The following is a 14348-nucleotide window of genomic DNA, read 5'->3' on the forward strand; positions in this document are numbered from 1 at the left end:
CTCCTGCTGACAGTTAAAAAATTACCATCTAGTTATCTGGCATTGGCAAGCGAGGGAAACCAGGTCCCTCTGCCACCTGGTGGAAGGGACACCGTTGCAAGAAAGTGGATGGCTAAATGACATCACAACCAGGACTTGGTTGAACTTTAAGGAGTGGTAACCTCTTTTAAGGGGAACATCTGGCTACTGTTTTGCATCAGGCCACTAGACAGCTTGGTAATGACAAAAATATTGCAGCCTACAGGTGTATTGAATTTATTTCACATTGTACATACTGTGATTTCTATTTCACACCAAGCAGGGACATATTGGCTATGTCTGGTCTAAGGAAGAGGAGGATTAGTGGTGACCTGACAGCAGCTTTCCAATATTTGAGGGGCTGCCACAAAGAAGAGGGATCCACCTATTCCCCAAAGCAGAAGTAACGGATGGAAACTAGTCAAGGAGAGATCCAGCCTGGAACCATGGAGAAATTTCCTGACAGGGAGAACAATTAACCAGTGGAATGGTTTGCCTCCAGAAGTTCTGGATGTTCCAACACTGGAAGTTTTTAAGAAGAGACTGAATTTACTACCATTCATTTCATGTCTGTTTGAAGTTACAATGGCACTGAAAACATGATTTATGATCATTTTTCACATTTAAGACCATTGCAGTATCTCCATAATTTCTTATTTAAAATTTGGACACGTCAACTGGTTCCTATTTATGATGACTGCAGTGTCCTGGCTGGGGGCATGTGATCCTGTTTTGCCACCTTCTGACAAGTCAACATGGAAGCCAGATTCACTTGACAATCATGTTCCTAATTTCTGCAGTGATCCACTTAGTAACTGTGGCAAGAAAGGTCGTAAAATGGAGCAAATCTCACTTAACAACTGTCTTGCTTAGCAAAGGAAATTTGGGGCTCAATTGTGGTTGTTAAGTCGAGGACTTCCTCTACTGCAAGAGGCTCAATATAGAGGCATCCCCAGGAAGGGGTCAAAAAGGAAAGATTGGCTATTACCATAGGTCAAACCCTTTTCCCTTACTGATGTGTGTCATGACACAACTTCACAGTGAGCTGCAGCTCATGAAAACTGCTGCCTTTTAATAAACTGTGTTAGTCACAAAAGCTGGTGCCATTCTTCTTATTTTGGGCTTTCCTGGACTCCTTCCACTGACTCCTTCTACCACATAAGTCAGAGAATGATTCTGCAAGACTTTAAGACTTGTGGACTTTACCTCCCAGAATTCCCCAGCCAGCTGGCTAAGGAATTCTGGGAGATGAAGTCCACAAGTCTTAAAGTCACCACGTTTGGAGACCCCTGCTATAAATCCTTGATTGCAGAGGAGTGATGAGAAGGAACTGTTTCCCACATGCTCCACATCTGCCCAGGCTTCAGCTGACCCAACTTAAGGACACGTAGGTGGGCAAGCAAATAGGCTAGAAGACCCCTGGTTCTTCCTCCAACTGTTAAGTAGGTTGTCTTTTCAGACGGCTGCTTTTGGTGGTCCGAGCTGGTGAATCCACTTCTTGATGGGGTCACCTTGCAGCAGAGCTAATGTTAAGTAACACGGTGAGCATCACAGCTTCATGAGCTGGGGCTGAGAGGTTCTCCCTTTTCTAGGGTAGCTTTGGGTAGCCTGGTATTCCAGTTTGAGACTCATAAAACGTTCTAGAATCTAGATGAATAGTTGCAGGAATTGGGAATGTCTGATCTAACGAAGAGAAGGACGAGGGACGACATGATAGCAGAGTTCCAATATTTGAAGGGCTGCCACAAGGAAGAGGGGGTCAACCTATTCTCCAAAACATCTGAAGGCAGGACAAGAAGCAATGGATGGAAACTCATCCAGGAGCGATCCAGCCTAAAACTAAGGAGAAATTTCCTGACAGTGAGAACAATTATAATCAGTGGAACAGCTTGCCTTGGGAAGTTGTGAGGGCTCCATCACTGAAGGTTGGACAGCCATTTGTCCGGAATGGAATAAGGCAAGAGTGTCCAACCTTGACAACTTCCAAGACTTGTGGACTTCAACTCCAAGAATTCCCCAGCTGGCTCAAGAATTCCTGCTTGATCAGGGGGTTGGACTAAAAGACCTCCAAGGTCCCTTCCCACTCGTTATTTTATCATTCTCTTACACCTTTGCCCTTTGCTCCTGCCCATGCTATGTGAAATTGTTGTCGGCAACTGCATGTTTTGTTGGTCATATGGCCTTTTAGGTGGCACCACCATCTATCCCAGGAGTCTCCAACAGTGGCAAGTTTAAGCCTGGTGAACTTCAATGCCCAGAATTCCCCAGCCAGCTTTGCTGGATGTGGAATTCTGGGAGTTGAAGTCCACCAGGCTTAAAGTTGCCAAGGTTGGAGACCCTTGGTCTATCCGTTCTGGACTCAGGCATTGTCCATGAAATGTGATAAGAGACCAGAGGCCCATCACCACAGCCCCTGCCATAACCTTCCTGATAAATTTGTGGGGTGAACAAACTAGATAAAGGGCAACTTCAGATGACCAGCAAAGTTATACACAAGGTGTATTTGTGTGTGTCATTACATACACAGACACAATAGCGGAAAAGGAGAGGAATCCATGGGAGGAAAAGAAGATAACCAAGTTTATTGACAGAGACAAGTAAAAGAAAATACAAAAACAAATTTAACCTTCTCTCTTCCCCCTCTCCCCAAATATTTCAATGTGGGAATCTGATCCCCACATCTTCTCCCGTCCAATCTCTTCCCCCATTGCAACACAAACACACACCAAAGTCGGCAGAACCATCAACGAGTGAAACAGATGTGGAATCACACACACACGCACACACACATCAGAGGTTATGGGGTGGTGCCTGTATTTTAATCCCCTGCACCTCCAAATCCCATCACACCGAGTGTGCCATTCCTCCTCCCTCCCCTTTATGGATTTATGGCCACCCTTTTTTAATTAAGAATGTTGATTTTTTTCCCTTGCCGCCTAACACCACCCAGGAGATTCTTCTGTCACAGGATTCCTCTGGAGGAGGCGAGGAAGCCGAACTGAACTTGTGTGGGGTTTTTTGTTTTTTGCCCAGTGCCATCCTGAGCAAGGATAAAACGCACAGCACCTCAGAGCAGTCTCCCCATCCAACCTGAACTCCTGTGCCCATTATTCCCAGCCATGTCTGGCTGAGGAGAATGGGCGTGGAAGCCAAGCTCATCTTTTAAGATATGAATACGCCTGAAGACGTATTCTTTGCTCTTCTCTTATTCTTTCAAGAGAGCTTGTGTGGCAGAAAGAAAATGGCAGTGGATTGGGTCCAGATTCAGTGTTTTCCTCCGCACACCTCTCTCAATCCTGGCCTTTCTCTACTCTCTTCCACCTGACAAATTATGCATTTTAACAACAAACACCCCCCCCCCATTTTTGGCGTGCATGCTTAGTCTTTTGGTATGAAAAATACCCCCCACCGTCTAACTGAAGATCAACACGCGAGGCACTTTTTCCATCCCTCTCTTCCTCCTGCCACACTGCTTCCCCCTAATTTCCCAGACCCTCTTTCTCCTTTTCCCCTCCCCCCAACCATTCCCACACAGCATGCCTCCTTCCCATCCCTTCCCTTCCCTGGATCCACCCAGCAGACTTCTGAACTTCCCAACCAAGGTGCACAGATTCAGAACAGTGTCCAGCGATGGGCTGTGATGGCCAGGCTGTGAGAACAACACGTACAGAGACCGACCACCCAACGGGGAGAAGGCCTCTGAATGCAGTGGAATGGGGGAGCATGAGAAAGTGAAACTGCAACCAGGATTAAGTAGCACCTAAGGGACCAATGTGAGGCTGGGGAAACGTTTTGGTTCGGGAAAGAGTCAAACATCAAGACATCAGAGAAAAGCGGGCTGTAGCATCTTCGTGGCGAGCAGGATGCCTCCAGAAACTTCTGAAATTTCAGAAATGCATCCGCCGAGCTCATCAACTCCGCATTTCAGTCTCCCCATCCCACAAGTGAGTAGTCCATCCGCCCACCCCTCCCCCACCCCTCCCCCCTGTAGTAGGTTACGTAGATGTGACTTCAGATATAAGCTGGCTATGGAAATAGGATTTAAAAAATAGAATTATATACAGGCTCCCCAAGTCCGCAGCGGGTTGCAGAGGATGTCAGAGAGGCAATAAGTTACTCCAGTCCCTGCCCCGGCTGCAGGAGCCAAGGTGGGTAGGGGGCGTCCCGTGGCACACCATCCCAGATCGTAGCTGCTCCTCTCTGCCACTTTCATGGATCGCGTTCCTTTTTTACTTTGACATCCCCTGCGAGGATGGTGGCAATCTCGCCCTGCATGAAGGCCCAGGGCACGTTGGAGCCCACCAGGGGGCACTTCTCCCCGCTGGGGCAATAGACCTCGCCGGCAGCTCCTTGGGCTTTAATGAAATCCCGTGAACAGGGGAAGCAGAACTTGTGGCCTGGCACCGATGGACACTGCACAAAGTGGGTGTCCTCCAGTCGCTCATGGCAGATGGTGCAGCAGAGCGGGGCGCTGCCAGCCCCTCCGGACGAGTCGGGGGCACTCTGGGTGCCGCTGGGTTCGGCCGCCCCGGAAGAGTGGGCTCCAGAGGACGAAGACGAGGAAGAGGAGGAGGAGGACGAAGAAGAGGTGGTGGTGGCCGCTTGGCCCGGCTCTCCGTTGCGGGGCACCAAACGGTGGGGTCCCGAGGTGGCTGGCGAAGCCGGGCTGGTGCTGTTCTGCCGGGCGGTGGTGGAATGCACCGGGTTGAGCTCCTTGCCGCCCAGCGTGTCAGCCACGTTCTTCAGGGCCGTGATGGGCGAGGGGTCGTTGCGCAGGGAGGCCTCGGGCAGGCCGGCTTGGGTGGGCAGGTGAGCCAGGCCCGGGGGCGGGTACAGCCCGGTGGAGGATCCCGGGGGCAGCCAGTGCTGGCGCTGCTGCTGCAGCTGCTCTTCACCCGTCAGCTTCCCAGCCGCCAGGTCCCCCTCGGGCTCCGGGGAAGCCTTGCGGCGTCTCAATCCAGGGCGGGTGGGCGGCGCGGCCCGCAGCAGCACGTTGGGCGGCCCGGCGGCCGAGGAGCCGTCGAGGAACTGCTGGGGCAGCGCGTCGGGCGCTGGCGGCTCACGGAAGTAGCGCACGGCCTCGGTGAAGAGCTCGGCCAGCAGGCGCCAGTCGCCGGAGCCGTGCCGCTTCTCGTACTCCAGGTACTTATAGCCCGAGGACAGCACCTTGCCCGGCTCCTTCAGGCAGTCCTGGAACATCTGCTTGGCCACGGCCAGCACCCCGGCGAAGACGTTGCCCGAGCCGCAGGGGTACTCGGCGAAGAGCTTGAGCTCGTACTCGTAGCCCGGCCGGGCGGCGGCGTCGAAGGCGAAGATGCGCCCGGTGAGCGCGTGGTCCTTCTTGAAGCGCACGGTGAAGGGGGCGCAGCCGCACAGCGCCAGCAGCTGCTCCCGCACCGCCTTGGGTTTGCCGTGCCACTCCTCGGCGCGGGCCCGCATCGCCTCGTTCAGCTCGGCCAGGCACTCGCTGTGCCGCGCCTTCTCCTTCTCGTACTCGTAGCCCGCCCGCGACGCCGGCTTGGCCAGTTCACCCAGCAGCGGCGAGGCCAGGGGCAGCGGGGCCGGCGCGGGACGCACGGCCGCCGCCAGCATCAGCCCCGGCGGAGGCACCAGCCCGGCCGGCGCCGGACCCACCAGAGCGCGCCGCGCCGTCGGGCTCTGCCGGCTGCCTTCGCCGCCGCTCACCTCCTCGCCGCCGCCGCCGCCGCGGCCCAGCCCGTTGGGCAAGCGCGGGCTGAGCGCGTAGTCGGGGCCGGCCAGGCGGGCTCGCTCGTAGCGCTCCAGCCCCGTCCCGCCGCCGCCGCCGCCGCCGTCCTTGGCCTGCTTGGCGCCCGGCGGCCCCGGCGATCGGCCCTCGGGCATGGCGTGGCTGCGCTTCAGCTGCCGCGCCGTCTCGATCAGCAGCTCGATGCGATCGGCGCCCTCGAAGTTGACGCAGCCCCGGCAGACGGCCTCGCTGAAGTCCCAGATCATGGCCCAGGGCATCTTGGGCAGGTCGCACAAGTAGCACCATTGTCTGCGGGACGCCTGCACCGAAGACATCTTGGCCGCCGCCGCCGCCCGCCCGCCCCGCCCGCGCCGGCCCCCGACGCCGAAACGCCGCCGAAACAACCGGCCCGGCGAGGGGGGAAGCTGGCCCGCGCGGCCGGGAAGGGGCTCTGTGCGGGGCGGGGGAAGGAAGGAGGCAGGCAGGCAGGCAGGCAGGCCGGAGCGGGCAGGCAGGCAGACGAGGCGAAGAGGGAGGAAAAAAAGGGGGGGAATCCCCTCTCGCCTGCCCTCCTACATGGAGAAACTTACATAAGTCCCTCGCGAAGCCTGTCGGGAGATGTAGTCCTGGAACTGGAGGGAGGCGGTCTGGGTTTGCGGTGGGGGGGGCGCTCTTAAAGGCCCCGCTGCGGTCTGATGGCGGAGACTTTCAAAATTGAGGATGTCTTTGGAGCCTCGCTGAGCTAGATATCTCACAGTGGTGAAGGACTACTGTTCCCATTTTTCACAAGGCAATGCACAGGGGTTGGGGAGTCCGGGTGATTTCTAAGAGGAGAAGAGATGCTTGCAGTTGCACTAAAACAGGGGTCTCTAACCCTGCCCTCTTTAAGACTTGTGGACTTCAACTCCCAGAATTCCCCAGCAGACCTGCAGCTATCTGGTTGGCTGGCTGGGGGATTCTGGGAGTTGAAGTCCACAAGTCTTAAAGTTGCCAAAGTGTAGAGAACCCTGCACTAAAAACCCTTAAGACTAGGATGGTCCATCTGTCCATGGTCCCGTGTCCATCCTCCACAGAGGTATTCTTTTGTTCCCAACGCTATATTGATGAAAGTAAGTAAATCTCATGAGATGGGCAGCAAACAAATGTAATAAATAACAAATAAATGAATCTGGAGTGTCAATATTAAAACAGCTTCTTTTCCCCAGGAATGAAGGATTCCCCACTTTCTCCCTTTCCTGCTTTTGCATCAGATGTTCCAGATGCCCAAATATTGTCTCTTAACTATTGCAGAAGGACCGATTCAGATAACCGCTTTCCATGTAAATCACAGATTTAATTTTCAACTTTTATCAGGGGTGGTCCTGCCCCCACCACTTTTTGGGGTGCAGGTGAAGGTTCCGAGGCCCAGGATGTCTCTGCCCCTCGAAAAGTCGTACCTGCCCTTCCGACGTAGGATACCCAAGATCCAAGAAAGAGTTAACTGGGCTTTTCAGCGTTAAGGAAAAGGAAAATACATTACCCACTTGGCAAAGCGGCTTGAAAGCCCGGATGTTGGGCTGTGGTGCATTTCCGGCTGCACCACTTCCTCTTTTTCTTTTTTTTTTTTCCTTTTGCAAATCACCCCTGCCCCTGCAGTTCAAAGTTCAACTATCAGGGGTGCTGCTAAGGGGGTTCTCGACAGGCAGGGAGAAAAATTTTAAAAACCCATCAAATCCACAAGGAAGAGGCTGTGAAGATGCAAGCCTCGTATTCCTTTTCGTCCAGCCAGAGTGAGTTCCAGGGTTCACTTTCCGCCAGAGAGCTGGCACGATGGCCCTTTGCAAATCCTTGCAAAGGATTAACGGAGAGAATGTGGTTGGTGTGCAGAGAATAGGCCCAGCGTTGTTTAACCCAGTGGTTTTTCAAACTTGGGGCAACTGGGTGATATGGGGACTCCAAATCCCAGAATTCCCCTAGACAATTTTCTCCCGCTCCCAAATATCCCGAATCTGTAAGCCCTGCAAGGATGGCATTGAATGGTGGCAGTTGGAAGAACCCAGGAGCCCCCATGGGGGATGCCAAGGGGGGGGTGTTATTCAAGCAGGCATCGCTTCCCTTCCAGACATCAAGGCAGCCATTCAAAATCCCTTGTTGCTTTTTATTTGGGATCAACCACCAATTTTTCCTCTTTCCCAATTTAATTTTTTTTTTTTTTACGTCTAGGTTTGTGGGTCTTTGGAAAGAGCACTGAAATATTTTAATCACAAAGCTAGTGGTTTTCCAGGAGACTGGGATGGATGGAGCCTATGCAAGCCCTGGATGGGCTTGGCAAAGAGCTTTTCATAGATTTGAGGCCTCTATGGGAATGGGGGTGGGTCTCATTTGTCCTGCCATTCGAGCAGAAATGGTCATGTGGCAGTGCCCGATGGCTGGAGGGGAAGAGATGTTTCTCCAGAAGCCTCAGCCAGCCCAACAGATGGCCAGAGCCTGACTGCATCCCCATTGCAAATGAAGGACTCCAATAGAAGAGAATTTTGGGAGCTTGGGGTTGAAAGGTGGGAACCTTGGTGCTCCTGAACTTGGGGATTTTCTTGCAGATGTTTTATGACCTAACTAGGGAACATCATCAGTGCTAGAAGGGAGGAGGAGGAGGACTGTGGGGTTCTTGGTGCTCTCTGAGCTTCGTTGTTTCTTGCAGATGTTTCATGAACCAACTAGGTAACATCGTCAGTGCTAGAAGGTATTTGTGGAGAGCAGGAGGAGGGGGGGAAGGGCAGGAGGACAACAACTGTGGGATCCTTGTTGTTCCCTGAACTTGGTTGTTTCTTGCAGATGTTTCATCACCCAACTAGGGAACATCATCAGTGCTAGAAGGGAGGAGGGGGAGGAAAAGTGTGGGGTCCTTGGTGCTCCTAACCTGGTGGTTTTCTTCCAGACGTTTCCTGACTCAATGAGATGACCACATCAGTGATAGAAGGGAGGGGGATTTGTGGAGAGGAGGGGGAGGGGGAGGATGACAACTGTGGGCTCCTTGCTGCTCCTTGAACTTGGTTGTTTTCTTCCAGACGTTTCGTGAACCAACTAGGTAACATCATCAGTACTACTGTTGCTGATACCACTGATGATAATACTGGTTGGGTGATGAAATGTCTCGCTGAGCAGTGGAAATTCCTGTTCAGTCATAAGTCAAGGACTACCTATGTGCAAAACCAGCAGTATGAAATATTCCCCCCCCCTTTTTTTGGGGGGGGAGTGTGAGAATATTTCTTAAATGACCGACTTCATCCCTTTTGCATCTTAACGAGGCATGAGCTCCACCTTCTCCGCCTACAGCCCTACCCTTGCTCACCGCCCGTGTGTCACAGGTGTTCCAGTGAGAACTTAAGAAATCCCCCAGAGAGATCTGACCATCGTATGAAAATAGTTTATTGAGCTTCTACCGGAGGGAATCCAGTGCCACCAAAGGCATTGACTGCCACAGGCTTTCTTCTCTGCGATGCTCCAACGATCTTCCGGCTTCCGGCCTGGCCTGAAATTTCCCTAAAAGTTACGTTTCTTTTCCAGACTAAAGGGGCCTGGACCAGCTCCCCATATGCTAGGATGGAACAAATAAAACTGTTGCATTGTGGGAACAGAACTGCAGGAGCCCTGGGTCTCACTAAACAATCTGACCAAATTACAGGTAGTCCTCGACTTACAACTATTTGTTTAGTGACCGTTCAAAATGACGATGGCACTGAAAAAAGTGACCGATTACCGTTTTCCACACTTAACGACCGTTGCAGTATCCCCGTGGTCACGTGATCAAAATTTGGACACTTGGCAACCGGCTCGTATTTATGACGTTTGCAGGGTCTCAGCGTCACGTGATCCCCTTTTGCGACCTTCCGATCAGCAAAATCGACGGGGAGGCCAGATTCACTTTACGACCGTCTCGCTAACTTAAACCACTGCAGCGTCTCACTTCGCAGCTGTGGCAAGCGAGGTTGTACGGCAGGGCGAAGCACACTTAACAAATGTCTCACTTAGCAACAGAAAGTTTGGAGTCAATTATGGTCGTAAGTCGAGGACTGCCTGTCCTATGTGGCCCTATCTAATTTTTTCTGACTTTTTCCCAGCAAGCCTTCCCTTTGGAATTGAAGACCAACATTCCACCAATGGAGAAGTGAGCAGCGGTGGGTGGCAGCCCACAGGGCGTGGAATAAATGTTTGCAGTTATGCTTGGACCACAAAAATCAGCAGAGGGGACCTCAGGGACTGGCATGGAGTGTGGCCCCTGGTGCGGCCACCACAAGGCCTGGCGTCAGAAGTGGGGGTAGTGCAGAGGGGTCCAGCTTGCCCTCCCTGTGGGAAGATGGAGGGAGAGACTGAAACAGGAGAGCAGCCCCCCCTCCGCCTTTCCTTTTTGGATGGAGGGGGCAGCACATCTGTCCTGATGCTCACAAATTCTTCCAGCGCCCTCTGCGTTTCCGAGTTGGGGTCCCCTTCCTTCGCTTCTGCGCCGGAGGGGTCCGGTTTGTAGATGGCCCCCTTTCAGTCCCGGGCTCTTCCTGCCTTGGAGATAGCTCCAACTTGGCAGGCACGCCCTCGCGAGGAGGGGCAGTCTCTGTGCCCGGGGCTGCCATGGGGAGACCGTATTCCCCATGTGGGGGCAACAGACCATTTGGCAAAGCCGGAAGGAGGGGCAGCAGTGCCGCCACCACATCCGTGAGCCGTTCCAGGCCTTGCCGCAGGGTGTAGGTCAGCTCCCGGATGGCTGTGGTCGTCTCCCTCTGAGCCTGAAGGAAGTCCAGAGAGGGCTCGACAGGCAGGTCCAGGTGGGCACGTCGGCACCGCAAGGGGGGTGAAATCGAAGGGCAGGGAGTGGTGCCCAACAACTCTCCTGGGGAGTGTTCGGGATGTGGCCGGCAGCCTAGGCAGGATGGAGATGGAGCCAGCTGGACAATCTGCAGTGACGAGGGTTGGCCTGGAGGGGGCGCTGGCGAGTCACATTCCTTGGGTTTCAGCAAGCACGAAGGCTGGACAGAGGTCTCTGGGCTGCTGGAGACGTTGGCCCTGGCGGGCAGATCTGTAGGAGCTAAGGAAAGAGAGTTACTGTGGTGGAATGGGGTCTGGATTCCCAGGAGGGAGGGGCTGCATTTCAGAGGGGGCAGTGAAGTTTAGATCGCTTGTGTGAGAGAAAGAGGGTGAAGAGGGCTCCTCCCTAACTGTTCCCCAGAATATACGTAGAGTTATGCAAAGGGTTAGTTTAGGGTCCTTGGTGCTCTCTGAGCTTGGCTGTTTTCTTGCAGATGTTTCATTGCCCATTTAGGTAATATCATCAATGCTAGAAGGCAATGGGATTTCTGGAGAGGAAAAGGAGGAGGAAAAGGAGGAGAAGGAGGACTATGGGGTCCTTGATGCTCTCTGGGCTTGGTGGTTTCTTGCAGACATGTTATTACCCAGCTAGGTAACATCTTCAGTGCTAGAAGGGGGAGGGGTTTGTGGAGAGGAGGAAGAGGACGACTGTACGGTCCTTGGTACTCTCTGAAATTGGTGGCTTTCTTGCAGACATTTCGTGACCCAACTAGGTAACATCATCAGCCTCTTTACCAGTTACTTTAGTCTGGCAAGATTCTGCTATAGATGGGGAACAAGAACAACAATTACTCTGAAGTAACTCCACCTGTTGTTCTTGGGGCCTGACAGTTACCAGCCTGCTGGCGTCTCCAACCCAGCTGCTCCCCTCGACACCTCCACCAATACAAAGGGATCCCGCCATCCCTGGCCTCCTGTGCCAGCACACCTGCCGAGACAGCTGCTGAGTTTCTCTAGTCTAGATGAATCTTGCTGGTATGCAAGGAAGGTGGCAGAGAAACCTCATGGGGGTGCCGCAACAGTCGTAAGTGTGAAAAACAGTCATAAGCCACTTTTTCCAGTGCCGTCGTAACTTCGAATGGTTACTAAATGAACTATTGTAAGTAGAGGATTATCTGTAATGGTTTAGTTGTCTGAATAAAAAAATGCTGGAGTTTATTAATCCAGCACTTTTAAAAAAAAGTTTAAGAAGATTGTGGCAGAGTTTCTAAAATCTACATTGATTTAACTATACTGGGGTCTTTGGACCACGCAGGATTTTTTTGGTGTCTTTTGCTGCAGTAAATTTCCTAGGCCAGAAGTGAATATTCTATTTCCATGGCATTAGCCACAGCAGAGAGATAGATCCATCTGTTGCCTCTTTAAAAATTGGGGGTGAGGAGGGAGGGCAGGTAGCTGGCCTCAAAGTTTGCCTGAAGCCCCTACAAACTGGAAAGGTTGTCCTGCCCCGCAGCAATATATGAAAAAGGGCTCCTTTTTATCATTTATTCAGAGAGAAAGTTACACAGTTTATTATGGTCATAAACCAGCTCAAAACAAATGCAAAATTCAAAGCAGCTGTTCCCAAATCACCAATATTAAAAATAAGCAGGAGGACCCGGCACTGTGAAACCTTGGAGGGAGTGAATAATTAGATTAATTAAACAGTGTTCAAATATTTGAGGGGCTGCCCCAAAGAAGATGGGGGGCTCAACCTATTCTCCAAAGCACCTGAAGGCAGGACAAGAAGCAACGGATGGAAACTAATCCAGGAGAGAAGTAACCTGGAACTAAGGAGAAATTCCCTGAGAGTGAGAGCAATTAACCAGTGGTTAATCAAGGAGAAAGGAGAAACTTCCTAACAGTGAAGATAATTAACCAGTGGAACAGCTTGCCACCAGAAGTTGTGGGTGCTTCCATCACTGGAGGCGAGATTAAGGAGAGATTGGACAGCTCCTTGTCTGGAATTGTATAGGCCAGGGTCTCCTGCCTGAGCAGGAGGTTGGACTAGAAGACCTTCGAGGTCCCTTCCAACTCTGGAAAAAGTCTATTGGCTTGTCAATGGTAGGGAAGCCCTTGGCTCATGTTCAGAGGCACTCTGGCAAGCCTGTCGCCTTTCCTCGGGTTAAGTTTGGGCCCTTTTTTCATTTAGAAACCAGCTCCAGCTACTGGCAACTGTCTCTCCCCCGCCCCCACCTCTAGGAACCCAGTCCGGTCCAAATGCCAACCCACCTCTTGACAAATTGGTCCAGAGTGTTCCTGCTCCCTGATGCCCAACTGACCCTTTGGCCCCAGGACCGTGGCTACTCACCGATGCCATGCTCAGCTGCCGGTTGGTAACTGGGAGGCCCAAAGCCCGACGTGCCCTGCAAGAGCCCAGACTCTGCCCCTCCTGGACCTGGCATCACACCAGGCCCCAGGATGGCAAAGAGTGTTTCCTCTTCGGCTGAGAAAGCCTCGTCACCAGCGTTGCCCGTCCCTTGGGTGGAGTGGGGCACCCGTGCCAGCTTCTCCTTGGTGCGCCGCTTGAAGTCATTCCAGCGTTTCTGCACCTCCTGGCCGGTGCGCTTCCAGCTGGTGATGCTGTTGATCTTGCCGGCGATGCCCTCCCAGACCCGCCGGCGTTCAGCCACCGTCACCCGCCGGCTTTGGGTGCCATAAAGCTTGCCATAGTTGGCTCGCACTTCCTGGATCAGGATCTGGTTCTCCTCGTACGAGAAACGAGGTTTGCGAAGACGGGTGATCTCCTCGCTGTCCCCAGACATCTCTGGCCATCGGATCCTTTCTTAAGGGGGGGGGGCTCCTGCCCTTGGGACCTTCCTGCCCGGCTCCCGGGAAGTCGGGTGAAGATGGTGGGCACTGCCAGGGGTCTCAGCTGGGGGCTGCGGGGCTGGCAGTGACAGGTGGGGGGGGCAGCAGCTGAGGCTGGTTCTACCGCTCCAGGGAGCAAGTGGAAAGCTCCTTTGGGCATCGCTGGACAGGAGCTTAGCAGCCTGCAGGCTGGCACAGGGGACCCCCCTCCCAAGAAGAAAGCAATGGGAGGGGGGAAGCCTGGCTGCTGGGCCCCTTTGCTTCACAGGATGCTCTCTAGGGCCGCCTTCTCCTTCAGGCCCCCCAGCTCTCTAAGGCTGCCCGGTTCCATCTGATGCAAGCCTCTCTCTCTCTCTCTTTCTCACCTCCCTCCCTCCCTTCTCTTCCTCCTCCTCCTCCTCTTCCTCCTCCTCCTCCTCCTTGGGCATGCTCACTGCTTAGCCGCACTCCCAGCAGGCCATGGGGGCAGCTGAGTGGTTTCCATAGCAACCGTGGCCTGCTGCCTGCCTCCCCCCCACTTGCCTCCTCTGGCCAGCCCCAAAGCCTGCTGCTGCTGCCAATTTGGAGCGCCAGCAACACTCTGGGTCACAAGCCCCAGGTGGGGGCCCTCTTGGCCACCTCTCTTCCTCCCCCCCCCAGTGGGGTAAAAAAGGCATGAGAAGCAGAGCTTGGCACTCCCAGTTCTAAGGGGTTAAGCCTTTGGGGGTTGGGGGGGGGAAGATTTGGTCATTTGCCTTTGCAGAATGGGTCTCTCTGCTGATGGGAATCCAGGTTCCCTTTAATCTCCTCTGGTTGATCTTCAGCCAGCAGGGACCAAGGTCTCATTCGGTCCCCATTTCTCCATCTTCGGGGATCCTGCAAAGATGCTAAAATAAATAATAAAATAAAACAAAAATTCATTGGCCTGTTATTGGGCAAACGACCAGCAGGTGGCAGTACTGGAGCAGACTAGCATGCAAACCAACTCCATTCTAGGCTGTGATCCCTGTTTTGTCAT

At 53.2% G+C, this 14348-nt stretch overlaps 2 protein-coding genes across 2 annotated transcripts; both read right to left on the minus strand.

Moving 5' to 3' along the window:
• Window positions 1–2574: 2574 nt before the first annotated feature.
• IRF2BP1 (interferon regulatory factor 2 binding protein 1) lies at window positions 2575–6165 on the minus strand. The gene has a single exon (XM_070949691.1). The coding sequence runs from the start codon at window positions 6058–6060 to the stop codon at window positions 4228–4230; it is 1833 nt and encodes a 610-aa protein (XP_070805792.1). The 5' UTR covers window positions 6061–6165; the 3' UTR covers window positions 2575–4227.
• Window positions 6166–10143: 3978 nt separating this feature from the next.
• MYPOP (Myb related transcription factor, partner of profilin) lies at window positions 10144–13305 on the minus strand. The gene is made up of 2 exons (XM_070950081.1): window positions 12852–13305; window positions 10144–10772 (listed from the first exon to the last, which is right to left on the minus strand). The coding sequence occupies exons 1-2, from the start codon at window positions 13303–13305 to the stop codon at window positions 10144–10146; spliced, it is 1083 nt and encodes a 360-aa protein (XP_070806182.1).
• Window positions 13306–14348: the final 1043 nt, after the last annotated feature.

This window comes from Pituophis catenifer, unplaced genomic scaffold, assembly GCF_029215685.1.
Source record: "Pituophis catenifer annectens isolate HBS135680 unplaced genomic scaffold, rPitCat1.0.hap2 SCAF_9, whole genome shotgun sequence".
NCBI classification, from domain to species: domain Eukaryota; kingdom Metazoa; phylum Chordata; class Lepidosauria; order Squamata; family Colubridae; genus Pituophis; species Pituophis catenifer.

Bases quoted from the DNA above. Each gene is read 5' to 3' on its own strand.
- IRF2BP1 (XM_070949691.1), bottom strand. From the start codon at position 6,060: ATGTCTTCGGTGCAGGCGTCCCGCAGACAATGGTGCTACTTGTGCGAC.
- MYPOP (XM_070950081.1), bottom strand. From the start codon at position 13,305: ATGTCTGGGGACAGCGAGGAGATCACCCGTCTTCGCAAACCTCGTTTC. The intron at 10,773-12,851 runs GTGAGTAGCCAC...TAGCTCCTACAG, and splicing joins GGCAGCTGAGCATGGCATCG to ATCTGCCCGCCAGGGCCAAC.